The 27,984-nt window shown below is 45.1% G+C and overlaps 1 protein-coding gene across 2 annotated transcripts; it reads right to left on the reverse strand.

Moving 5' to 3' along the window:
• Positions 1 to 826: 826 nt before the first annotated feature.
• QSOX2 (quiescin sulfhydryl oxidase 2) lies at positions 827 to 27,953 on the reverse strand. Of its 2 annotated transcripts, none has more exons than XM_083485137.1 (12): positions 27,571 to 27,953; positions 21,196 to 21,296; positions 19,697 to 19,745; positions 18,240 to 18,348; positions 16,944 to 17,034; positions 15,690 to 15,835; positions 13,208 to 13,342; positions 11,508 to 11,637; positions 7,941 to 8,063; positions 6,378 to 6,528; positions 2,897 to 3,085; positions 827 to 1,562 (listed from the first exon to the last, which is right to left on the reverse strand). In XM_083485137.1, exons 1-12 carry the CDS (start codon positions 27,860 to 27,862, stop codon positions 1,069 to 1,071), a joined length of 2,010 nt encoding a protein of 669 aa, XP_083341263.1. In that variant the 5' UTR covers positions 27,863 to 27,953; the 3' UTR covers positions 827 to 1,068. The 2 variants fall into 2 exon arrangements, with proteins under 2 accessions (XP_083341263.1, XP_083341264.1); XM_083485138.1 differs by having other exon boundaries at positions 18,240 to 18,345; positions 27,571 to 27,937.
• Between the last annotated feature and the right edge of the window lie 31 nt (positions 27,954 to 27,984).

Here is a 27,984-nt window from a genome sequence, read left to right on the forward strand (position 1 = left end):
TGCAGCAGCTCCCTCACTCTCCATGTCACTTGGTTCTACACAAACCATGAGACAGCACTCTGGGCTTCCCCCTTAAACTCTCCCACTAAACACCCTCACAAACACCCTGTCCATGAGCTCCCAGAAGCTGCAATCAGTTAAGCAGAACTGCTGCTGGCTGCTAACTCCTCTTCCAACTTACTGCCTCCTTCAGCCTGTCTTCTTCTCAGCAGTGGCCACAGCCCCTCAGACCACGTGCTCTAGGAGAGCACACAGCCACACCCACAAATACACAATCAAGCTTCCAAACAGCTCAGACAAGCAACCAGCCTTAATCCAAAAGAAACAAGCTCACTCTCTTCAGTCTCCTCCAATCCCCCGCCATACGTCCCTATTTACAAGACTTGGTCACAAACTCCCAGAGGCTGTAATCAGCAAAAGAGAATTATCTTTTAAATAATATAGTTTAGATGTTTTTGGCTTTTCACATTTCATCTGTGTTGTTTTAATTTGTGGGTGTCGCCTAGAATCCCAGTCTGGGAAAAACTTGGGATATAAGTATAATAATAATTATAATAATAATAATAACATAATGCTATTATTATTTATAGTACTTTCTCAAGCTGCTGCCCCCTGGCTGCCCCATCATTCCAGAGTGATCCATGTTTCCAAGAGGCTGAGCATCCCACCTGGGGCAAGCTGGATTAGCAAGCCTCCCCACAGCAGAGTATTCAGGAAATATTTGCTATAGAAGAGGAGTATCTATGTTTCCTTCAGAAACCTGTTTCAAAAACAAACTCCCTACACTTCTTCAAGAAACCAAGCTGTGCAAGACCAGCAGAAACACTTTAATGTATGAAACACTTTAATGTCTGTGTGTGATGTGTGTGTTTGGCAGTTACAGGCACATGTTTCAAATCCAGTCCATCCCACAACAGGGAGCTCCAGGAAGAGCAGTAGATGAACACTTGGAAGAAGGGAAAGCCCTTTCCCAGAACAAGAAATACTGCTTTTTGAGAAGAAGAAAAAATCCCTGATCAAAAACCTTAAAGCTGCAGGCCAAGAGAGAAACCGGGGCTTCCTTCTAGCCTAAACGTATGGACGGGGATGCCACAATTTCCGGCGCTTGGACCTCATCCGGAAAAAAAAGTACATGATCATCAGGAAGAAAGAGGATGCAATGTAAAGGACAATGCAGAGGCTCATGTCGACATTGGAGAACCCTATCCCCAGGAAGGAGACAGCTGACTTCATTTCCTCCTTGGCCAAAGGCTTGTTTTGGTCTTTGGCTAGTAATATGTCCAATACGTGAGACTCAGGATCCAGCTGTCGTTCCAGATTAGGGATCCATTCTTCATTCTTTCTGACGTTTTTCTTATGGGAGTTTTCGTCTCCCTCTTCTTTGGATCCCTCCTCAGTGTAGGTGTAGAGAATGTTGTCGCTGCTGTAGTGGCGCTTCAAAAACTGAAGGACTTGGGCTTCATTCCAGGCATGCAGGCCATTTTTTTTTTCATGACAAAGAGGGCAAATGTCTGGTGTCGGCCACTGGAGTTTAGGGAATTTTGGGTCTTCGTTCAAGCCACCTGTCAAGAAGGGGCAGAGAATTAGTTCAGGAGCCCTGCATGAATCACAGAATCATATAATTGTAGAGTTGGAAGGGATCCGAAAGGCCATCTATCCCAACCCCCTGCAATGAAGGAATTGCAACTAAAGTATTCATGCCAGATGGACGGATTACAAACCAAAGAATAAAAAAAGTGAATTTTCTTTACGAATCATTTGTCAAACTGCCAATATAATAATACTGTTGATACAAATTTTTGGTGCAATGAAGTTTGGAAGGCTGCAGACAGTTCTGGTGGGCTCACTTTAAAAGGGAGATGGAAATCAAGGGGATGGAGTGACTCCCTTATGAAGCAAGTGGAGAAATGGGGAGGGCTCTTGTGCTTGGATCCTGCTTGCAGGTTTCCCATTGGGCCAACAGGTTGGCCACTGTGAGGACAAGATGCTGGACTAGATGGGCCACTGGCCTGATCCAGCAGGCTCTTCTTATGTCTTTATGTTGTTGTTTTTAATCAAAGTTCCACTTTTGGAGCTATGGCTTTCACTCTTTAATACTTGGTGTCCACGCAAGTGGGCCCTGCAGTCCAATAGTGCTGCTTGGAGTGCCTCTTGTTCAAGGTTCCAGTCTGCCATTCTGTTTCCCATGACACTTCCTTCCATTCTCAGTTTGGAGGAACAGATTGCCATGGTTTGTTAGACCACAGCTTCCTGTGACAGCTTGAATTGGGAAATTCTGGTTTAAGCATGGTATACGGACCAGGCATAGTTACTTTTGTGGGTCAGTTAGAATTACTGGATGAATAAATATGTTAATATAAGAGCATAGAACATAAGAGCCTGCTGGATCAGGCCAATGGCCCATCTGGGACAGCATCCTCTTCTTACAGGAGCTGAACAGTTGCCTGTGGGAAGTCAGCTATCAGGAACCAAGTGCAAAAACCCTCTCCCCTCCCATGGTTTTCAACAACTGGGATTTCAGAGGCATTGCTGCCTCTTACTGTGGACAGAGTATAGTCACTGTGACTGGTGAATTTGTCTAATCCTCTCTTAAAGCTATCCAAGTTGATGGCTGTCATTGCCTACTTCGGGAGCAAGTTCTGTAGAAGTACTTTCTTTTCTCTCTACTAAGCCTTCCGACACCAGATGCCCATGAGTTCTAGCATCAGGAGAGAGGGAGAAATATTACAAACTCTTATCATGCTGCTTCTTACTTGTCTTTTCTCTAAACTAAAAGACCCAAGCACTGCAACATTTCCTCATGGGGGAGTCACTCCATTCCCTTGATCATTTGGGTTCCCCTTTTCTGAAAGCCCAAGGAGAGACTGGTCATCTTGGCCCAGTTCTGCTTTCACACCTGCCAGACGGGCGTTCACAATGTTGTGCTTCTCCCAGAGCCACAGCACGGCCTCATCCAGGGTATTCACATCCTTCAGTGACTCCTCAGCCATCTCTTCAAAGTGCTGAGAGCAGGCTCTACACCCAAAGAAATCCCGAATGTACTTCCTCAGGACCTGCAGCACCACCTGGGGGTTGCCTTCAAAACCTGCAATGAGAGGTGGAAGGCCAGCAAGGCTGAATCAAAACCAAACTCTAAAACAAGTGGTGCCCATCAACATCCCCCATCGCATTTGGGCTGATTCACCTGCAGCTCAATAGAAATGGGACTACAGGGTGATTTGTCATCCATCATGAAGGAGGACTTGGAAATGTGTGGCATGTGTTGGCAATAATCAAAGTCCACAGATTCAAAAAGGAACACAAGATATAGATTACATTAACATTTTCAAATATTTTTAAATAATTGGTTGTGAAATTTGAGAGATGCCTTAAGCTAGACAATTAAGGGAAGAGTTTTGGGTGGGTGGGTGGGTGTCACACACATACACACACAAAAATATTTTTTTCATTTTTAAATTATTTTTCTTAGCCTTGCTCTGCTTCTCCAGGACCTCCACCTTCTGCAGGAGCTATTCCACTGTCAAGTGGCTCCTACCATAAGAAAGTTACTCCTAATGTTGACTTGGAATCTCCTTTCTTTTAATTTCTCCTCATTAGCTTATGCCATAGAAGACAGAATCAGGATTCAAGATGACCATAACTGTTTGAAGAACTGGGTCCAAAGTAACAGAATAAATTTTAATAGGGACAAATGTCAGGTTCTGCACTTAGGTGGGAAGAACCAGCAGCACAAATATCAGATGGGGGACACCCAGCTTGCTAGTAGAACATGTGAAAAAGATCTAGGGGTCCTAGTATGAGTCAACAGTGTGATGCAGCAGCAGCAAAAATAACAAAAAACAAAAAACAAAGCTGAATTCTAGGCTGAATCGACAGAAATATAGCATCCAGATCAAGGGAAATCATAGTACCACTCTATTCTGCCTTGGGTCAGACCCCACCTGGAGTCCTGTGTCCAGGTCTGAGTGCCACAATTTAAGAAGGATATTGGAAATCTCGAACATTTGCAACGGAGGCTGACCAAGATGATCAAGGGTCTGGAAACCAAGCCTTAAGAGGAACAGTTGAAGGAGGTGGGTATGTTTAGCCTGGAAAAGAGGAGACTGAGAGGAGATATGATAACCATCTTCAAATATCTAAAAGGCTGTCATATGGACAATGGAGCAAGCTTGATTTCTCCTGCTCTGAAGGGCAGGACTCGAACCAATGGATTCAAGTTACAAGAACTTGACTAAACAAGGAAGAACTTTCCAATAGTAAGAGCTGTTTGACACTGGAACGGACTCCTTTGAGAAATGATAAACTTCCTTTGTATGTTTTTAAGCAGAGGTTGGATGGCCATCTGTCAGAGGACCTGTCTGTGATGCTTTGGTGGAGGTTCCTGCATTGCAGGGGGTTGGACTAGATGACCCTCAGCATCCTTTCCAACTCTACGATACTATGATTCTGTGATTCATTTAAATCCATTCGATTGGGTCCTACCCTGTGGAGCATAGAATCATAGAACAAGGAGGAATACAGAATCATAGCAGCAAAGAATTGTATAATCGAAAGGGACTCCCAACTGTCATCCAGTCCCCAGTCTAACACCCTGCAAAGTGGGAATCACAACTAACACATCCCCGACAGGTGGCCAAATTCTGCTTCGAAACTGCCAATGAAGGAGAGTCCACTGCCTTCTGAGGGAGTTCAAAATCTCTCCACAGAGCTGTTTTGCAGTAAGATTTGCAGAAAGATCTTGGGCAGCAAAGCACAGGGCTGGCTCATCTGGATAAATATGGGTGAATTATTCAGAGGGGATTGCTTGGATCACCATTTCTCTGCACCACTCTTGAGGGGTTTAAGGCAGACGGAAAGACTCCACGAAAAAGGCTCCTTCCTTTGACCAGGCAAGGGATGCAACTTGTGTAAACAGCTGCCGTCACCCGCCCCCGAACTGCTGCGATTCAGGGTAACCCTAATCTTTAAAGTGGGCAAGTCCCATCAAAGCCCACCTGCGGCTGGCAGGATTAGGGGGAGAATCCGGCTTTTTAGTAGATGGGATTTAAAAGCAAGCAATAAGGGGGGGGAACACCTCCCAAGACCTAATCCGGCCGCCTGACCCAATTCTTTTGTCGTAAGAAGCGATAAAAAAATGTGGCCTGGTTTCAACGGATGGCAAAGTATGTGGAAGACACACAGAGACATGCAGACCTTCAACTTTCAACCTTCCTCTGGAACGGAAGAGTTGGCAAAGGAAATTCAATAGGGACAAATGTCAGGTTCTGCCCTTAGGCAAGAATAACCAGATGCACAAATAAAGCATGGGGAACATCTGGTTTGACAGCAGTACATGTGAGAAAAATTCAGCAGTCCTGTTATGAGCCAAAAGTGTGATGCAGAAGCAAAAAAACTAATGCTATTCTACACTGCATCAATAGTAGAGTCTCAATCAATGAAAGTAATAGTACTATTCTGCCTTGGTCAGACCCCACCTGGAGTCTTGTGTCCACTTAAGGGCACCACAATTTAAGATGTGGTGAAGCTGGAATGTGTGGAAACAAGGATTTATGAGGAACAGTGAAGGGAGCTGTGGATGCTTAGCTTGGAGGACAGGAGACTTAAAGAATATATGATAGCCATCTTCAAATATCTAAAGGATGTCACACAAATATGGAGCAAGCTTCTTTTCTGCTGCTCTGCAGGGGAGGACCCAAACCAGCACATTCAAATGGCAAGAAAGGAGATTCTGACTAGAGGACCTTTCTGACAGTAAAAGCTATTTGACAGTGGAATGGTCTCCCTTGGAAGATGGAGGGCTCTTCTTCATTGCGAGTGTTTAAACAGACGTTGGATGGCCATTTGCCATGGATGCTTTCATTAAGATTCCTGTTGAACTAGATGGCCCTTGAGGTCCCTTCCATCTCTACAATTCTACAGTTCTATGATGCTGAATTGCAGCTCTAGCCTGTCATACACTCCTCATCTTTTTATGACACAGCCTTTTCTGCGACTGAGCCAAATGTTTTTGCAAACATGCTCATCACACAAAGACAGCACTTAGGCAGCTCCCTTACTTTGCTCCTGTGCAAACAAGTGATCCAGCTTTCAGTGCATGCTTGCAAGAAGCAGGGAAGCCAGTGCTTTCCCCAGAACCCCAACACTTTCTGTTGCACTTGAGCTGACTGCTTCTAACTGCAGTGAATGCCCAAAGGATGCCAGACCCGCTCCCCCGCTCCTAAAATCAGTCTTCCTCTAACTGGTGCCTTCCAGAGAGGCTTTGGACTACAGCTCCCATCAGCCCCAGCCAGCAATGATGCTGAGGCTGATGAGAGTGGTAGTGCAAAGCATCCCTGGAGAGCTGCCTTAGACTCTCAGAGGGACCAGCCATCTCCTACCTGTGTTGAGCAGGACCTGTGGCCGGACAGCCGCCTGGACAGTCAGCATATGAAAGAGCTTCCAGAAGGAGCAAGGGTATCCCCGCAGCTCTGCCCGGCTGCCCTGGCACCCGACCCACTGGATGCGGCTGGGCAGGAACAGCCCAGAGATCTAGAAAAAGCCAGCATGCGTTAAACAAAACTACCAGTATCATCACACCATTATACAAATCTTTGGAAGACAGTATGCAGTTCTGATCACCTCAACTCAAAAATGGGATTACAGATTTGGAAAAAGTTTGGAAAAGGCCAACCAAAATGATAAAGGGGATGGTACATGTTCCCAAGGAGGAAAGGTTGCACTGTTTGGGACTTCTTAATCTAGAGAAAAGGTTTGTTAAGAGACAACATGAAAGTTTTTCTACCTCTCACAACACTAGAACTCAAAGACATCCAATGAAGCTGAATGCTGGAAGATTCAGAACAGATAAAACAAAGTCTTATTTGACTGTGGAATTCCTTCCCACATGAGGCACTGAGGACCACCAACTTGGATGTTTTTAAAAGAGGATTCAACAAATTCATGGAGGGGAGAGTTATCAACGGCTACTAGCCAGGATGGTTATCCACAGTCAGAGGCAGCAATTTCAGAATCCCAGTTTCTGGAAACCGCAAGAGGGGAGACTGCTCTTGTGCTCAAATCCTGGTATCCCACAGGAAACTGTTGGGCCACTATGAGAACAGGAAGCAGAGCTAGATCAGCCACTGGCCTGATCCAGCAGGCTGTTATTATGTTCATAAATACCTGGACAAGCTGGGATTATTGTAACTGACTGTCATTTCAGCATCTCTTTGAAAGGCTCAAAACACCACCAGCAATAGTGACAAGACCTGTAGATAATTCTGCCAGGAGACCATGATGGACATGTACAATCACCAGGGCAAATTGCTTTCAGGTTTTCTTTCCACAAACAGTGAACTACAAATTTTCTAACCAAAATAAATAAAAATATCAGGCACTGGGAGGTGGTTACACCTCTCTATACCAGATTGCTGGAATCAGAAGTGGGGCAACTGTGTTCATGGTCCAGCTTGAGGGCTTTCAAAGTGGTACCTGGATGACCACTCTGAGCACAGGATGCTGGCCTAGAGGGGCCTTTGGTCTGATTGAATGCAATTAACAAGTTAGAGGGTGTGCAGAGGAGGGCAAGGAGGAGGATCAGGAGCTAGTGGAAACCAAGCCTTAAAAAGGAACAGTTGTGGGAGGTGGCTATGTTTAACCTAGAGGGGACAGAGAGTTGAGATCACAGTCAGCTTCAAATGTTTGACAGGCTGTCACGTGGAAAATGGAGCAAGCTTGTTTTCTGCTGCTTCAGAGGGGATGACTACATGACCCTACATGACTCTTCCAACTCTACAATTCTATGATCCAACTGCCAGGCATTATGGGACAGACAGCTAACAAGGACTGTTGAAAATGCTCTTTGTGAAGCAAAGTTGTCAGGCAGCAGTGCACTGGATCACACAACTCCATCCCACATTTGCTATAGCAGCCATTTATGCCAAGAGCTAGTTGGGGCTTACCCGCATCTTGTTGTTGAGCAGATCAAGGATGGCATCATACGGGATTTTGTCCAGTGGGAGGCTGAGTAGCCACACTTGCAAGGTCTCCAGCAACTTCATCACAGGCTGCTGTCCAGGAAACAGCTGCATGAAAGATGAGAAAGTTAACCACATCTTAGAGCTTATTCTCACAGACGGACACTGTCCGCCATCTTTGCTCCTTCTATGAAGGTTAAACAGAATTGGAAAAAGTGGTGATGGAAGGCAGTGCACGCATGATCCATGCATTGAAAAAGCGGCAAAAAAGCAGTCCTGCTTACTTTCTACACTAGAAGGCAGATGAAGGAGAGGCAAAACAAGAAGCTGTTCCTTCAAGTAATGAATAATAATGTATGGAACTTGGTGCCTCAAGGTGCAGTGATGACCAGTGTCTTTATTTCTAAGAAAAATATTTATCTTATTTACTTCCTAAAATTTATACAACACTTGAGTGCAAAAGATCATCCCATCCTAAAGCAGATAAAGATAAACCAAGAAAATCAATAGTTTAAAACCTACAAAAAGTTAAAATAAAAAAACAGATTAAAATCCACACATTCTAAGAATCTTGGTAGGCTTGTCTAAACAAGAATATTTTTAGCAGGTGCTGGAAAAAATACAGTGAAGACGCCTGCTTGATATCAATAGACAGGGAGTGAGTGACAAAGCATAGCTGCTGCCACACTAAATGATTGAGTTCTGACAAAAGCAGAACAGGTATTATGTAACAATGCCAGTTCTGCCAACTGAAGCGGTCAAGCAGCCTCATGTGGGGCAAGATGATCTCAAAGGTAAACTGGTCCCAAGAGGTTAAGGGCTTTGTATACTAATGCAAACCCCTTGACCCGGTAGCAAATGGACAGTCAGTGCAGATCTCTGAGCAGGGGTGTTATATGCTGACAAGTCCTCACTCCTGTTAGCATCATGCTGCAGCGTTCTGCACTGACTGCAGCCTCTGGGACTGCAGCACAAGGGAAGCCCCACATTGCAGCAATCAATCTAAGAAACCCAATACAGTAAGGCTAAAAATAGGTTAAAACTATAAAATCAGAATACAGCTAAAAAGTCTGCTAGAATAAATAAGTCCACTAAGTGCCAAAAGTTCAACAGGAGGAGGAGGTGCTGCCTGACCTCAGGATTTCCGCAAAACCTGGTGCACAATCATGGATGCAGCAGGGGTTCCTGGTGGGTCAAGGAAAAGTGGAGCAACCCACTTGTCTACCACTCAGGGGTTTCTAGATCAGCTTGATCCAAAATTAATGAGACTGAATCTTTTTGAGGATACTAATGTACATATATTGTCAGAAGAATTTATCTTGGCAGCTTGAATAGTCACTGCTACTCAATGGGAAACAGCCCTGAATCTTACATTGGACACTTGGTACCACTTGCTATAGAACAGAGCAATAATAGAGAAAATAACGCATAACTGGAGATTTCAATAAGAAGTAGAACCTCCGGACACTTTAAAAATGACTTGGCTTTCCTTTATGTCATAAAGGAAGGCCAAATCATTTTTAAAGTGTCTGGAGGTTCTACTTCTCACTGAAATCAAGTGTGTGTGTGTGTGTGTGTGTGTGTGTGTGTGTGTGTGTTCAAAACAACTCTTGTCATAAGCCTGGCAAATCTGGAATTGGACTTGATTATTAGATAATGATCTTCCAGCACTGCAGGTTGTTAGACTAGATGAACCCTGGGATCCTTTCCAATTATATTATTCTTTACTGGAACTTTGCTACTTTAACCCCTGTGCAACTGAACTCATTCAATGAGCCTGTTTTATGGCTTTGCTTTCCATCTTCTCATTTTCATCTGTTGCTATAATTGTTCTCTGTTTTATATACATTATAAAATGAAACTTTACAGCAACAACAAAGAGAAGGCAAAGAATCAGTTTGATCCTCCTCCCTGTATGTGAAATAAGGAGAGACAGCTTTCAGGCAGCAAAATTCACACCAGATTCCCCACACAAATCTCAAAGAGCACTCAGAAGGCTTCTCAGAGGGAGCAGAAAGGAGCTCAGGTCTTAGGAAGCAGAGTTGCTGCAAGCAGCATTAGCAGCCAAGGAGCTAATCCTGCAATAATCAAAATCCGAAGCCTGAACACTGAGCAAAGATCCCAGCGACTTAGCGATGCTCTGAGTGCTATTCTTTAGAAAAAGCAAGTACAGTATAAGACACCCAGTAATCTGGCATCAGCCCAGCTGTTTTCACACTGAGATATTTAGGCTCAACAAAATGGAGTTAAAATCTTAGGGATAGGGGAGGATAAAGCCCAGGTCACATCAACAGAATGCAGGCTGCAATTCCCACTGCTCTATTGGGAGAGAAAGACATGTAGTCTTGATTTCAGAAAATGAATGTCTGGATTTTTCATAGAATCACAGAACTGTAGAGTTGGAAGGGACCCCAAGGATCATGTAGTCCAACCCCCCTGCAATGCAGGAATCACAACTAAAGCATCCCTAACAAATGGCCATTCAACCTCTGCTTAAAAACCTCCAAAGAAGGAGAGACCACCACCTCCTGAGGGAGTTCAAACCATTGTCAAACAGCTCTCACTATCAGAAAGTTCTTCCTAATATTGATTGAAATCTCCTTTCTTGCAAATTGAATCTGTTGGTTCGGGTCCTAACCTCCAGAGCAGGAGAAATAAAGCTTGATGTCATGGACTGGTTGGACACAGAAGAATGGTAGGAAGAACCACTGGAGCCGGGGGGGGGGGATGATGGTTGGAAAACCATGAGTGGTCAGAGGGAGACTAAGAAGAGAAGGTGTCAGAAGCTGAAGAGGTGACAGGCTTAGTGAGCAGGGAGAGTCTGTGGCAGAGAGTCCAGAGACAGAGGCAGAAGCTGGAACAGGAGGGTGGTAGGAGAGAGGCTAAGAGGCAGAGAGGAGTCAGGCTGCTGAAGAGTCATGGGTGTCTCCCCCTCCTGCAGTGACAAACTCCCTACCCGCCAGTCTCCCGGAACCAGAAGAGGCAAGAACCAGGAGTAGCAAAGACAGGCACGCAGGCACAGTCATCTATTGCTTTGAAAAAATTACAGAGAGGAGACATAGGTGGCTGTGGGGAGGCAGGGGCCTTAAGTCTCAGCAACTAATTCATGGGGCAACTAATTCATGTGCTCATTAGGCCTGACATTTTGCCAAGTCTGTGCAGATCCTCTTCTTGCTAATAAAGAGTTAACTACAACATGCACAGTGTGATTTACTGCTGGCTCGCTCCTGCCAGTTGCTCCATCTTCCACGTGACAGCCCTATAGATATTTGAAGATGGCTCTCATATCATATCCTGTAATCTGCTTTATAAAGAAGCCATTTTCCACAACTTTTTTGATTTGCTGCTTTTGCAAGGCAGCAACAAGCAGCCTTGGTTTTAATTTGACCTTTGCGATGGGCTGCAGGGTTGGTGGCTATTAATTCTTCCCCTCCACATAAACACATCAAAGTTTACTTTATTGGATGTTTACTTCGGCTGATGCAGAGTCCTCCATGGGGCCAGATTTATGGTGCTCTTACCAAATGCAATAAAAAAATCAGAAACGTTTACCTTGGCAAACAGTATAACAACATCCTTGAAGGTCTTCAGCTTGGCTCCTTCCAGAGTCTTATGAGTGGCGAGCTCGATCCTGAGCAAGTAATGCAATCCGGACTCAAGGTCAGCCATGTACAACTTGGATCTGGAAAACAGGCAACACACATGGTGAATGGGAATTTTAAAAGGGGAAGATGAGTTGGTTTGCCAGGAAGAAAGCAAAAGCACTGGAGAACTGACATTACCAACATGTCAAAAAGAGGGTTTATCCTTAGCAGTCTGTGCTCTGAGGTTACTGTATTTTCCCACAAGTAACCAATATGTGCTAAGATTCATTCCTTGCCTTAGAAGTGGGGGTCTTCCCCTCTGGAGCAGCAGAAACTGTCTTCCATGTGACAGCACATTAGGTATTTGAAGAGGGCAATTCAAATCTCTTCTCAGTCACCTCTCCTATATGGTAAACATACCCAGCTCCCTAAACAATTGCACATAAGGCTTGGTTTCCAGACCCTTGATCATCTTGGTCACCCTCCTCTGCATGCAGTCCAGCTTGTCAATATCCTTTTTAAATTGTGGCACCCAGAACAGGACACAGTACTCCAGGTGTGGTATGACCAAGGCACAATACAGAGGTGCTATTACTTCCCTTGCTCTGAATGCTATTCTACAGTTGATGCAGCCTAGAATTGTATTAGCTTTTTTTGCTGCTGCATCACACTGTTGGCCCATGTTAAACTTGTGGTCTGCAGCATTCTTGGATGGTTTGTGTATACCTGCTTGCTTCAGAGGGCTGATCTCAATGGACAGAAGATTTGCCAGGGCATAAACTGCTTCTTTCACCACAAGCCTCCTGTTGGGTTACTCAGCTGCTCGGAGACGTCCACATTCCTCAAGGCTGGACACGGTCCAGACAGCTATTAGGGTTTTTTTAGTGGCTTTTGAAATGTCAGAGTTTCAAAACTTTTGCTGGAGGTCATCCAAGCATAAGCAAGTATCATGGAAATGCTTTCACAATAACCTGGCTCTTAGGCAGAGTTCTGAAATGGTGATGTGCCCTCATCTGCTGCAGGTGCATGAGCAAGGGGGCTACCACCTGCAAGACCTTTCCACTTCATTTCAGCATCAGGCATGCAGAATCACTCTCCCTCTCTCACACACACATGCCTGGGGAGATCTGCACACCCCAGGCCCTTTTGTATGCTGCATGTCAGGGCAAATACTGACACTACCACCTCCCTTGCAATAAACAAAGCATGTAAGCAGCAAGTCTTCCTCCCCTCCCCCCCCCAAAAAAAGTTGGATTATACAAAACTTTGGTGTGACCACATTTGCAACACTGTAGATAGTTCTGATGGCCTCAAAAAGGTTATTGTAAAACTGGAAAAGTTTCAGAAAAGGGCAACCAAAATTATCAAGGGGATGGATTGACTCTCCTATGAGGAAAAGTTGCAGTGTTTGGGACTTTTTAGTTTAGAGAAAAGGCAAGTAAAAGGTGACATGATAGTTTTAAAAATTATGCCTGACATGGTGGATAGAGAAAGGTTTTACACCCTCTCTCATAACAACAGAACTCATGGACATCCAACTAAAGAATATTTGACAGATGTCCATATCTCAGGCCTTTTCATTTCAGGGGGTCTACTCTGAGCAGAGGTGAGCTGTACTCAGCCCTTAGCTGTTTGCCATGAAAGGGGGAGCCCAGCAGCACCACTTACTTGTCAAAGTCTTTCCATTCTTTGATGTCCTGGTTTTCTTCTTGGTTTTGCCTGATGGGTGTTGGTGGAGGTTTTCTTCCGACGCCAGGGAGTGACTTTAAATAGGAAGAAAAGAAAGACCGAAGCGGCTTCAAACTGTGTATGGAAGGACAGTGCAAAAGTTAAGAACAGCTGAAGCTCAACAGGCAGAGAGGAACAACAGTGTATCGACAGAAGACAGAAGCTTCATTGGGCTCAACAGAAATTCTCCTCTGAAGGTTACAGGGGAAAATATTGCCTCTGAGAAAATATATCACTACACAAATTAGGGCATGATGCATATTTTATTACTATCATTATCATTTTTTTAAATTTCTATACCATTCTCAACCTGAAGATCACAGGGCAGTTTACAGTACAAAAACACAAAAGTACATAACATAGTTACAAACAAAGTATTGTCCACCAACCCCACACACAGTTTAAAAGGCCAGGGAGTGTAAAAATGCTTTTGCCTGGCAGCTAAAGATATGTAATGAAGGCGCCAGGTGAGCCTCCCTGGGAACAGCATCCCACAAACAGGGAGCCACCACAGGAAAGGCCCATTATCATGTTGCCAACCTCAGGAACTCTTGTGAAGTGAAGAAGGGCTTCAGATGGTGATTGCAGGGTCTTGGTTGGTTCATATGAGGAGAGGCAGCACTTGAGGTATTGTGGTCCTGAGTCATTTAAGTCTTTATAGGTCAAAACCAGCACTTTCAATTGGGCCTGGAAACCAATTAGCAGCCAGTGCAGTCAAGTCAAGATTGGTGTTATATGCTCAAACTGCCTTGTCCTAGTGAGCAACCAGGCTATCAAATTCTGCACTAGCTGAAGTTTCAAACCATCTTCAGAGGCAACCCCACATAAAACATGTTGCAGTAATCTAACTTCCAGAGCATAGACAACAGAACTTAGGCTATTCCTGTGCAGATGGGGGTGCAATTGGGCTACCAGCCAAAGCTGATAAAAGTCACTCTGCACCACCAACGTCGCCTGAGCTTCAAGCAACAACAATGGATCCAGAAGCACCCACAAGGTGTTTACCCATTCCTTCAGAGGGAGTATAACTCCATCAAGAGCAGGACATCCCCATCCATCCACTCTAGTAAGCTATCCACTAACAGTGCCTCAGTCTTATTGGGATTGAGCTTCAGTTTGTTAGCTCTCCTACAGCATATTACCGAAGCAAGATAAGAGACTTCCACTGCCACCCCTGCAGATGCAATGGAGAGTAGAGCTGTGTGTCATCAGCATATTGCAGACAACATACTCCAAAACTCCAGATAACCTCACTCAGCTGTTTCGGGTAGATATTAAACAGCATGAGGGAAAAGATCAAACCCTGAGGAACCTTGAATTGAAGGCTGCACATCCAAAGAGAACTCCCCATGCATCACCTTGTAGAAACGACCATCAAAGTAGGACCAGAACCACTGCAAAGAGAAGCCACCCATCCCTAACTCAGACAGTCACTCCAGAAGGATCCCATGATCAATGGTATCAAAGAGGTCAAGGAAAATTAACAGGGAAACATTTCCCCTGTCTCTCTCCTGACAGAAATCATCATATAGGGTGACCAAAGCAGTTTCTGTGCCATTTTATTAAGGTAGCTGTTTCTAGATCCCGCTTCCCCTCTCCACAATAATCACTGGCAAAAGGTTTATTAGCTGTTCACAAGGCAGGGGGTTGTTTTCAAGAATTTGCACATTTGCAACAGGAAATGTTTACTAATCTCCACACTCTTCTTACGTTCAGAAAACTGTAGAGTTGAAAGTGACCCCAAGGGTCATCAAGCCCAACCCCCTGCAATGCAGGAAGCACAGCTAAAGCATCACTGACAGATGGCCACCCGACCTCTGCTTAAAAGGAAGGAGAGTCCACTAGCTTCCGAGGGAATCCGTTCCACAGTCAAACAGCTCTTACCCTCCTAAAGTTCTTTCTAACGCTTAGTTTTAATCTCCTTTCTTGTCATTTGAATCCATTGGTTTGGGTTTTCCCCTCTGAAGTAGCAGAAAACAAGCTTGCTTTGTCTTACATGTAACAGCTCTTTAAATATTTGAAGATGGCTATCCTTTCTCCTCTTCTCCAAGCTAAATATACCCAGCTCCCTCAACTGTTCCTCATTAGGCTTGGTTTCCAGGCCCTTGATCATCAACTGGACATGGTACTCTAGGTGTGGTCTGACCTAGGCAGAGGAGAGCAGTACTATCACTTTGCTTGATCTGGACACAATACTTCTGCCAATACTAGAATAGAATTAGCTTTTTTTGCTGCTGAATCACACTGTTGACTCGTGTAGTGTGAACTTTGCGGTCTACTAAGACCCCTAGATCCTTTTCACATGGACTGCTGGCAACCCATCTTATATTAGTGCATCAGGTTATTCCTGCTCAAGTGCAGAACCTTACATTTGTCCCTTTTGAAATTCACCACATCACAACTCACCCCCACTCACACTTACGTGTTGATTAATCCATGGGATCCATTGGGATAGATCAGGTAAGATGAAGGGACAGAGGTAATGCTGAGCTTCTTGAGAAAAGCCGTGTTGGAATCCAGCACTCGTTTTACCACAATGTTTTCATACTGACTCATGTCCAATATCACCTGGGTGTGGGTAGAAACACACACAGGTTGTTTGCATGCTGCTGCAAGTTGACCTTTCTCACTGCAAAGAAAGCCAAAGCTTACCCAAAAGATGTAGACATGCTATAGTTCACTCGCCAGAGAGAGACCAGGACGAAGAACCCACACAGTGGGTTTGGACTACATGACCCTGGGGTCTCTTCCAACTCTACAATACTATGGTTTTATGCAAAACCATTAGCTGGGATTCCTGCATTGCAGGGGGTTGGACTAGATGACCCTGGGTTCCCTTCCAACTCTACAATTCTAGGATTCTATGTTTACTCTCAAGTATATCCCACTCTGCTCAACAGGATTTATCTGCAATGATGCACAGGATTATAGCCTTGAGCGGCTAACCTAACCCCCCATAGGCAAAGGGTGACCTCAATTCCTTGGCCAGTTCTTGGAACAAAATGTCTTAATATAGGGACATAAACCCAAACACAAATCCCAGCTTCTTTCCACTTCCTACTGCCTCAAAACCTTTTATCGTCACGTTTTCTAATGCGATTCTGCATTAATGAGGACCAGAAATGGAAGGTTAAGTCTCAGGTCCCAGTAATAAGGCCAGATATAATGTCATAAACACCCAGCTTGCAGAAAGGGCTCCAGTCCAAAGACACACAAACACTCGTAGCCAGTGACCTTCCTTGCAGTCAACAAGCTTTCATTAACTCACTGAGGCATTTCAAACACTACAAAAGCTTTTTCCAACATTGGGCACACACAACAGCATGCCTGCCTGCTGCACCCCTTAATGAATTAAGTAATGCATACTCAAACCATGGAACTCCCTCCCACAGGAGTTGATGCAGTAATGGCCACCAACTTGGATAGCTTTAAAAGAGGATTAGATAAATTCACGGAGGAGAGGGCTATTAATGGCTACCAGCCACAATGGCTATGCTTTACCTCCACAGTTGGAGGCAGTAATGCTTCTGAATACCAGTTGCTGGAAACTACAGGGAACGTGCTCTTGTGCTTGTTTTCCACACACTGGTTTCCCACAGGCAGCTTGTTGGTCATTGTGAGGACAGGATGCTGGCCTAGATCAACCACTGGCCCGATTAAGTAAAGATTACATTACCTCTCGTCCAACATATGAGTCTGCGCTTTCAAAGATGACAGCAGTGTAATGCTGAAAGCCTTTATTGAAGAGAGAAAGCATTTCTTCTGGCCTTAAAAAAAAGAGACAACAGTCATTTGACAGGGAATTTAACTGTTTCACAAGTGCAGGATCATCTTTCTTGTAATTACCAGTATGCTTTAACAGATCATTCTCTCTCATTCTCTCTCTCTTGACACACACACACATACACACAGGTTTATTTCTTTTCTATGTTTTCCATTTTGTCTGGAGGCCTCCTTCAGTCAGTCAGGGAAAGAGGTGAGATTAAACAGAATCCTAGAATTGCAGAGTTGATAGGGACCCAAAGGTCATTTAGTCCAACCCTCTACAATGCAGGAATAAATTAAGTTAATAATAAGTAACAATAATTTCTCCTTCACTCTGCCCCACTGCCAAGTCCACTGGAGTCCAAATCAATTGTGGAGTGATACAACCGTGTACTGCATGTAGCAGTGTTATTAATCAACAGTAGAAAGGATTCTGGGAGCTTTGATATCAACAGTTAGCAAACGGTTTGGCAAATTTGTTTGCTTCCCAGGAGTAAAAGAAAGTCTCCTGTTTTTGCCTGGCACCTAAAGATATGTGATGATTGTGCCAGGCGAGAGCATTCCACGAAATGGAAGACTCCACTGAAAAGGCCCTGTTCTCCTCCTGCCCCCCCCCCCCACGGAGGGGGGACACAAAAATGGGCCTCAGGTGATGATTGCAGGGTCTGGGTCAGTTCGTTCAGAGAGGCTGTCCTTGAGGTCCTGGGATCCTGAGTCACATAAGACTTTATGGAGGAGGCAGCAACTGATGGCTACTAGCCACAAGGTCAATGCTCTGCCTCTGCAGTTTGAGGCAGCAATGCTTCTGAATACTAGTTGCTGGCAACCACAGGAGGGGAGAGGGCTCTTATGCTCAAATCCTGCTTGCTGGCTTCCTACAAGCACCTGCTTAGCCACTGTGATAACAGGATGCTGAACCAGATGGGCCACTGGCCTGATCCAGCAGGCTCTTCTTATGTTTGTAGGTGAACAAGCACTTTGAATCAGGCCCAGAAACTAATTGGCAGCCAGTGTAATCAAGCCAGAATTGGTGTTATATGCTCAGTCCATCTTGCCCCAGTGAGCAACCTTGCTGTTAAATTCTGTCTTAGCTGAAGTTTTAAAACTATATTCAGAGACAGCCCCACCTACTACACATTGCAATAGTTACCAGAGTGTAGGCTGTCCCTGTCAATACAACTTATTATACTGAATGCAAAATACTCACATGATTGGCTCCAAAGGGGGACAAGCAGGAGGTTTTGTTTCCCGGGAGTGATTCTGCAGGAAGTCGATCATGGTCTGACGAACTGTCTGAACTTCCCGATCAGAGCCTGCTAAGGAGAGAGAACAACAATGAATCATAGATTTCTAGAGCTGGAAATGTTCCCAAGGGTCATCTAGTCCAACCCCCTGCAATGCAACAACAAGACACCTCCATGCAGATTCCTAACATACTTTGTTCCTCCCCCTGATGACAAGCAGAATGGATCCATTTACAACTTTCCTCTGATCTGGTACAGGAGGCACACAGAATTAAGGCACTTAGGTGCCTTAATCACTCAATGCCACCTGGTGTCTCTGAGCAGAAGATCTGGAGGTGGCTACATCTGCCCAAGAAGACCCTGTCAAGAGTCCAACACAAGAAACCCTATTTCAACATGAACCTATGACAGTGGTTTTCAACCGGTGGCCTCTGTTCCTCTTTCCTTCCCTCCCTCCTCTAATGTCCTCTCGTGTCTCTGCCTCCCAAAGGCTTGCACGGCTGTTTATTGCAGCAGCCCTGGCTACAACCTCAGCTGCCAAATGGTGCCTTTGGGGCTGGTCAGGAGGTGATGGTTGCCAGGAGCTAAGGCAGCCTCGGAGTGAGCAAGCAAGTGGGCAAGGGAGCCCAGTCAGTCCACCAGCAGGACTCCCAAGGAGAGGGGAGAGGCTGAGGGAACACTCCACAAGGAAGGGTGTTCAAGAAAGGGTAAGAAGCTGCCAGCTCTGCAGGCAACGGGTGACATAACTCAGCTCCTGAGCCCCACAGGGTTGCCACAGAAAGAATGTAGCTGGTCAAGGGAGACAAGGACTCAAAAAGGTTGAAAACCTCTGACCTTTGAGATCACATTAACCTATGAGATCACCTTACTCCACATGTGCCCACTCGACCATTTTGATCAATGGAACTGGTGCTACTACTATAGGTGCCACATAATAACCATTCTGCATTTGTAAGGTCTTGATCATATAGTGTGGCAGCACCTGCACTTTGGAACTTCCTGCCTATTGATATCAAGAAGGTGCCTTTACTGTACAGTTTTCAACACCTGCTCAAAACATTCTCATTTAGACAAAGCTGTCCAGATGTTCAAAAAGTTGATGTGGATTTTAATCTGTTTCGGTATTCTAACTTCTGTATGTTTTATAGTATTGTACATTTTTATTGATTTTCTTGTTTTATCTTTTTATAAACCAATCTGAGGGTTTTTTTTTCAATCAAGTGGTAAATAAATTTAATGAAATCATAATAACCATCTTTTACTTATCAGGCTTTGATGATTACTGCTTGAGCATGTGTTTTAAATGTTATGGGCTTAAACTAAGTTTTCTCTTAAGCCAACTTGAGTATTCTTTAGTCTTTTGATACAGGAGTCCTCAGTGCTACTGCTTTGAGCACATTTTCTAGAGAATTGGTCTTACCATGGTGGTTTTCTCCTGTTGTGAAGTCTTTGGCAAAAGCCCTGAAATACTGGAAGAGAAAAGAGGGGAGGGTTTTATTAGAATAGCCACCATCACTGCTCATAATAAACAGAAGAACGTAAGAAGATCCTGCTGGATCAGGCCAATGGCCCATTTAGTCCACCATCCTGTGGCTGAACAGTTCTTGTGGGAAGCCTGCACAAGAGCACTCTCCCCACTCCTATGTTTTCCAGCAATTGGTATTCAGAGTATGGTTATCAGATTTTTTTCAAGGAATCTGGGGACACTCTTTTTTCATGCTTTATTTTAGGAAAAGGATGCCCAGAGTTCTTGACATTTTTTTAGTGGGGGGGAACCCCAAAGTTGTCGATCGAACACCTCGACACAAGGAAGGCAGAGAAGTCCATCTACAACACACAAACTCCAAAAAAAGAGGGGGGGGAGAGATTGAGTAAAGGCACTCACTGGTCTTGGGAAAACATGCATTAAAACACACACACAAGGCACCGGCTTCCCATAACCGGGAGACCGCTGGAGGGCGAGTGCAGTCTCTATGGAGATTTAATTGGCGTGGTAGTGTCTCGTTACCAGAGGTGGACAAACAGCGGACTCACACACAGCCCTCCTCACAAAAGAGAGGCTGCTGGTCTGGAGGAGGCACAGAGGGAGGGGAGGGAGGGAGGGAGGGAGGGAGGGAGGGAGGGAGGGAGGTTGGCTGGAACATTCACGTGGCTGGGACCTCCGGTGCTGCTCGCTGCCATGGCACCCGCCATGTTGCCTCGCCAGAAGTCCCCAGGCATAAATAAGGAGACATTCCGGGGACAGATTTTGTCCTGGGACAGATTGGTGAATCCGGGGACTGTCCCTGGGAACCAGGGACGTCTGGTAACCCTAATTTCAGAGGCAAAACCCAAACGCTGCAAACTTTCATCATAGGAGAATCACTCCATCCCCTGGATAATTTGACTGCAATCATGTCAAGCACCTCTAGAGCAGCTCAGCTCATTAGACACCAAGTCTTTAAAAAAAAAAGCAACCTTGAAGCCTTTTAAAATTGTAACTTGCAGGAGAATCACTCCCGATCATCATTCCTCAAGACATCCAAATGCAAATGAACCGCCTTGTGAATTTTTGCATGTTGAAGCTGGTTAGGTAAGCCTGGCAAATGAGAGGATGAGTCTTTGCACACTCATTTGCCCCCCCCCCCCAAACTTCCCTGGAAAAATATCCTCTTGCAAATCTCCCCCTCCCTCATGGCTTGCCCAGTTGGGCAACTTCTGAGAACAGGATGGAGGACTAGATGGGTTAATGGCCTTGATCCAGCAAGGCTCTCCTTATGTTCACCTGGGGAGCCCTAATGCCTGGCTTAAGGATCAAACTGTTACCACAGCTTGTAGATTCAAAAGGTGGGGGTGAGAACTCACAAACATCCCAGTCTGTTTAACTGAGTGGAATAAGCAGAAATGTTTCTAGGCATGTGTGTTCCTGGAGTCACTTACCCTAAAAGTGGGATAGTACTGAACCCCATAGTCTTTGCAGGTCTCGTAGTTCACCTCATCCCCACAGTCCAGCACCCCAATTCTGATGGCAGGTTCCCATTCTGAAAGGAAACAGGCAAAGATTTATTCCTGCATTTCCAGGAAGCAACCACACTCCATTTCCCCTAAAGACCCTTGAATGAAACGCATAACCACTTGGGACCAGTTTACCTATGGGTTGGAATATATGATCCTAGGGTTCTCTTCCAACTTTACAATTCTAAAATGAGCCAATGTGACAGTAACATTTTATGGCGCTCCAGGCAATCGGCTTAATCTCTCCCACTGGAGAAGGCAAAGGCTACAAGACTCACTGAGTCAAAATCCCCTCAAATTCTCAAGTTGCATACATCAGACATGGCACAGTTAATACCCTCCTCTGTCAGTGCAGCAAATGGCAAGTCACAAATGGTGGGGTGAAGAAAAAAAGCTGCTGGAGGTGCTCCTGGGTTTCTAGGTGAACCAGAAGCAAAGCTCAACAGACTTAATATTGTCCCAGCAGACAAGTTGTGACATGATAATCTGCACAGGAGGAATTAGATGGTCTCGGGAAGAATGGGCAGAGGTGTCCACCACTCTAAACTCTGCCAATTCCAGCAGTCATAAAATCCAGATTTCTCTAACTGGTGTAAAATCTGGCAATGAGAACCTAATTGGTCTGGTTTTATTATCCCTTTGCCATCAACAATGATCCTGCAAGGTAGGTCAAGCTGAGAGTTCCTGACCAAAAATCACCTAGCAAAGCTTCATGGCTTGAGCAGAGAACTGAACCCAGGTCTAACTTGTGAAAACCCCAACCACTGTATCACCACCTGGTGAGGGGTGAAATCTGGCCAAATATCAGAGGTGTGTGAATCAATGAAAAATGACAAAGCATTGTAGCCAATTACAGATTTCACTTTGAGGTCCAAGGGCCTCTGGTTGTATGCATGCATTTGAGCCCACCCAAACAAGAACCTGGACTTCTTGTTTTTGAGGATACAATGTTGCCAATAGTAGCTCGAACAGTAATTGCAACTCAATGGAAAACAGCTCCAAATCTTACACTGGACAGTTGATACAACTCACCCTGGAATAGAGGTATAATGGAGAAAATGATGCATAATTTTATATCAATAAGGATTAGAACCTCCAGATACTTTTCATGATTTGGCCTTGTTTTATGACATATTATAGTGGAAGCATAATTTTCAAGGCAACCCTTGTCCCAAGCTTGGCAAATCTAGAATTAGATCATGTTGATATTCCTGCAGTTCAGGGGATTTGATTAGATGACCAATGGGATCCCTTCCAATTCTATTATTCTTTATTGGGACTTTATTACTTTAACCCATATGCAACTGTACTTATTCTAAATTCCTATTTTCTAGTTGTTTGTTTTTCATCCTTTAATTTCCCCCTGTTATAATTGTTCTGTCTGTTTTATAGACATTATAAACTGAAATTTTAAAGAACTTTACACTAAAAAAGAACCTAATTTTTTCTTTGTTAGCTTAAACACCATTAAAATCCAAGGATCTTCTAGGGAACTTGCCCTTTCGAGTTTGGTGAAAATGTGTGTTCCTAACATTATGAGCCAAGCATTCTGTTCTTGCTACATAATGAGATGGGTAGGTTTTCACAGAGTGGGAAAAAGGTAAACTGTAAAACTTTTTTCCATATGGTATTGGGATGGGCCTAATCCTCCCAACCAGACACAATAAGACCTTTTTGAGCCTGAGGACTGCATCTCCTCACTGCAGCCCCTTCAGGAGTCACCCATAAACCAAAGAGAGGGAGCTGCCACCCACAAAGTCACTTTGACAAAGACAAACACAAAACACACACACACACACAAACTGCAAGTCTTTGGATGCTTGGGGTTTATAGAAGTTTTTCTTAGAGAAAACAAGATTTTTTTAAAAAGGAAAAGGAAAACACCCATTTATAAAATTATACATGGCCTGGAGAAAGTGGGTTGAGAAAAGTTTTTCTCCCTCTCTCATACCACTAGAAATGTGTTGGCATCCAGTGAAGCTGAATATTGGAAGAGAACAGAAAAAAGAAAGTTCTTCTTAGTTAAATTGTGCAGGGAGGCAGTGCAGGTGGCAGTGATGGAAACCAACCTAGATGGCTTGAGAAGAGAGGACTTCTGATGTGATGGCTATGCTATGGCTACACTGCCCCTATGCAGGCTTCTGAATAGCAGATGCTAGAATCCACAGGAGGGGTGAGGACTTGTGTGTTCAAATCCTGCTTGCTGGTTTCCCACAGGCAACAGTTCAGCCGCTAGGAGAAGAGGATCCTGGACTAGATGGGCCATTGGCATGATCCAGCAGACTCTTCTTATGTTATGTTTCAGAAAAGGGACAAGTGAAAATATGGAAGCTTCACCAGCCCAGGGGAAGGACTCTCCTTCGTTATAGGTTTTTAAGCAGAAGCTGGATGGTCATCTGTCAGAGATGCTTGTGATTTCTGCATTGCACGGGGTTGGGCTAGATTATCCTTTGGGGTCTCTTTCAACTCTAAAATTCTATGAGTCTATGAAACTTGCTGAAGAAATGCCTCCTTCCCTTGACTTTTATTTTCCTTTGGAAAAGCTGCCACACTGACAGCTGAGCAGACACCAGGCTAGCTACCAACACCCCAGAGCAGATGGGGGAGCGTTCAGGCAGCCACACAATAGCCACCAAGCCACATTTGTCCCAGGAAACACAAGCACAGAAAGTTTGGCTTGGGGTGATCTGCCTCATTCATGATTCAGCACTGCACTCCCCTTCCCCACCTGTCTCCTCAGGCTTCAAGCAGAAAATGAGCCAGGGGCATCACAAAACCAATGCAAATGGCTCGCCTCCCAACAATGCCAGCCCATCTCCAAACAAATACTTGGTTAAGTGCAGCAGCTGGGAGATGGGTTGCTCAGCCTTCAACAAAGGGAGGGGGGTGGAAGAAGGCAGCCATGCTTCAGTTCACCCTCCCAGCCTTTTCACAGGCTCATAGTTATGTTGCAGGCTAGAGAGTTAGATCACAGAAGAGTTGGACAGAACCCCAAGGATCATCCAGCCCACCTCCTACAATGCAGGAATCACAACGATAACATCTAACTTCTGGCATCTAACTTCTGTTAGTCAGCACAAGCTATGTTACAACAGCAAACATATCAACAAAAATCAAGCACACCTAAATGCTAAAGTTGGGAGATGGATTAACGTGATTCATTTGTCATGGAGCAATGTAGACAGCCAGCTGTTTGCTTACGGCAGAATCCCAGGCACGTGTACTCTGAAGTAAGCTCCACAGAGTTGAAAATCCATATAAACTAACCCTAACTGGCACATAGTTATCTATAAAACTTGCTCCCAAAGGAGGCACTGACCACCAGCTTGAATGGCTTTAAAAGAGGACTGGGAAAATTCATGGAGCAGAGGGACAGCAATGGCTACTAGCCATGATGGCTATGCCTCCACAGTCGGCAGCAGTAATGCTTCTGAATATCAGTTGCTGGAAGTCACAAGAAGAGAGTGTGCTTTTGTGCGCAAATCTTGTTTGCTGCCTTCCCACAGGAAATTAATTGCTTGGCCACTGTGATTCTGGACTGGTGTAATCCAGCAGGCTCTTCCTATACTCTTATGTTCTAATAAAAATCAAGCAAACCTAAGATGGCTTAACATGATTTATTTGTCACAGAGCAAAAACAATGCTATGTCACATATCCAATCAATTGTTTGCTTATGGCACAATCCTAGGACACCTACTCAGAAGCAAGCTGCACAGAGTTTAGAGACCATATATGCAAAAATGAGGCAGGTGAACTACAAACAAGCTTTAACAATGTGAATCTGAAATTCAATTGACCCCCAAACCTCAATTGCCTCTCAGCCAGTAGTGTCTCGGAGGGGAGTGTCAAAGCAGGGGCCCCATCACCAAGAAGGACCTCCCACAAATGAGCATACCACAATCCTGAGTTGGAATAGCCAAAACAAAAGGTGTATATGGGAATAGGTCTCACAGGTATCCAGGCCTCAAATTGCATATATAGCTTTGTAAACCAATACAAGTAACCTGAAGTGTGCTCAGTAACACATTGACAGCCTGCGTCACCCTTTCAGGATTGGCACTGTGTGTTCATGGCAGGTCACCTTGACAGCAAGCCACAGCTTCTGAGTCAGCTTCAGGTAAACTACATAAAAGGACAGCTCCAGGTAAAGTACATAATAGTAATCCGATCTCAAAGCTAGCAGCATACCTGGCAAGGCTCTCTCAATCCAAGGACAGTGATAGCCAGCAAACTATATTTTGAGAAAATTTTAAATTCCTTGACAACTACCCTTGGAGATATGTTGGTTCTGTCACCATGATGTGCACACAGAGAATATGATATACTTTCATGCTGCAAAGACCAAGTTCTGAACTCTTGAGGTTACCAACAACAAAAACTTGAAAGCACAAAAACAATTATCTCTACAGCCACAGCAGGCACTGCAACTTTCCAACAGCTTGACCTCACTCTTCCATTGTCTCACAAGACAGACAAATACGAACAACTTCAAGATTTAACTATCTGGAACCCCTATTGTTTACTGGAGAAGCTATTTTGGTCAACCCAGTAAAGAATTTATTATTATAATTTTTCCAGCATCTGCACACAGCCACCCTGGAGAACATTTAAACTGGGAAGAAACACAAAATCACTTTGGAATGGCCTTCAGTTTTACACCCTTATTGCCTACCTGGCATGCAGAAAGTCATGGGCTCTTCGTGTGTTCTCATGTTTTAAACTAGATTTGGGCTGTATACACACTGTACATATAAACCACATGTAAACCCCCAAAGGATTCTGGGAACCATAGTTTATCCCTCCCAGAGCTACAATCCCCAGTGCTTTTAATAAACTACAATTCTCAGAATTCTTTGGCCATATGTTTTAAATGTCTGATGTTTCTTGGTCCAGACAGCTCTCTCAGCAGACAGTTTTGCCTTCTGCATAATGACATCCTATGCAGAATTTAGAGAGCTGCAACCTCTGTGGTTACTAGCCATGATGGCTATGCTCTACTTCCACCGTCAGCAAGGCTTCTGAATACCAGTTGTTGGAAACTGCAGGAGCAGAGTGTGTTCTTGTGCTCAATTCCTGCTTGTGAGTTTCCCACTGGAGCATCTTGTTGGCCACTGTGAAGACAGCATGCTTTTCTTATGACAGAAGTCTGCTGAGCTGGTTTGGGCAGGGTATGTACTCAGTTAAGCTTTTAAAAGTGGTAATCACAACATCCTCAGCTGGGAAGCCCCAGGGGAAGGTGGATAACTTCACTGCTTTCTTTCTCACACCCTCAACCAGGAGCTGGAGGAGAATTTCTCATGGTAGAGCCATCAGGAAGCTGAGAAATGAGAAGGGCTGGGGGGTAAAGAATGGCTCCTCACCAGGTCTCATATAGGACAAGAGAAGACTACAATTGTTGAAGCTATACACTGTCCTCCTCCAGTTCGCTGGCAATGTCTTCTCAATTTGGACAGAGGCCATCATCACTGGCATCATCTCAGTCCTAGAAATGGATCTAAGATTCGCAAACAAGTCAACTATGGTGGCCTCTCTGTCAGCCACTTAGAACCTGCAGCAATAAACCCTGATCTGTTACATCCTCCAATTAATATGCCAAATGCATTCAGTTGTAGCCCTGGAGAAACAAGAACTCTGCAAAGAAAGCTGCCTTGAATCCCTTCAGACTATAAACAGCTGCACACTGCTCTGTTATCTAGATATCTAGATATATCTAGATCTGTATATCTATATATACAGTACATACATTTGGTAAGTAGCAATAAGCAAAATAAAAGACCGGTTTGTTGTCAGCTGTAGCCGTCTGACCAGCCTTCCACAACCTGCGGGCCCCTCCAAGATATTCTGGACTCTACCAAGCACCAACTTGGGGAAGGACTGGCGGAGGAAGCGCCAGGTTTGAATCCCACCCCTATGCACTCTTCTCACTTTGGCCTACCTCATAGGGCTGCTGTGAAGATAAAAAGGCTCAAACACTTCCCTCCCAAACATCCTTCTCCTCCACCACCAACAATGATGCTCACTAGAGTGGCCCCTGCACCAGCCACTCTCCTCCACCACCACCTCACAGCATAACCTGCTTCTCTAAGGGTCCAGTGGGAGCCAATGGTCGCGTTCTGGTTAAGAGTGCCAAAATAGGATCTGTGCTACACCAGGGTTCAAATGCACACCCCTCCCCCTACTCAGCCATGAAGCTAATGGGGAGAAGATAAATGCATAATAAATAAGGCACAGAGAGTAATGGGGAAGGGGAGGGGCGCGCCCCAATCTATTAGGGGCCCCCGTCCTCTTAGCTCGCTCACCGCGGACGTCCCCGGCCAGCGCCTTCCAAGTGGGCGCGAACGCGACGCAGTGCCCGCAGGCCGAGGAGTAGAACTGCACGAGCCAGGCCGAGGGCGAGCCCCGCAGAACCTTCCGCACTGTCGCGGCCTCTAGCACCCACACCGGGTCCGTGCCCGCCTGGTACAGCCGCGCCCTGACGGGAACCACAGCAATCATCATCGACGCCGCCAAGAGCACACGCCATAGCGGCAACACCTCTTGCCACCACCCCCATCGCCGGCGCCCGTAGCCGCCGCCGCCACCAGCCTCCATGACCGGGTGAGCCTGGCTGCTAGGCCGCCCTTAGCAACGGACAGCCTGCCTTGGAAACAGGTCTGGTGAGGACCGAAGGGGCGCGGCTACCCGCCCGGGTCACCTTTATCCACTCAGAAGGC

Source organism: Podarcis liolepis (genome assembly GCF_965112155.1).
Source record: "Podarcis liolepis genome assembly, chromosome: Z".
Lineage (NCBI taxonomy): Eukaryota > Metazoa > Chordata > Lepidosauria > Squamata > Lacertidae > Podarcis > Podarcis liolepis.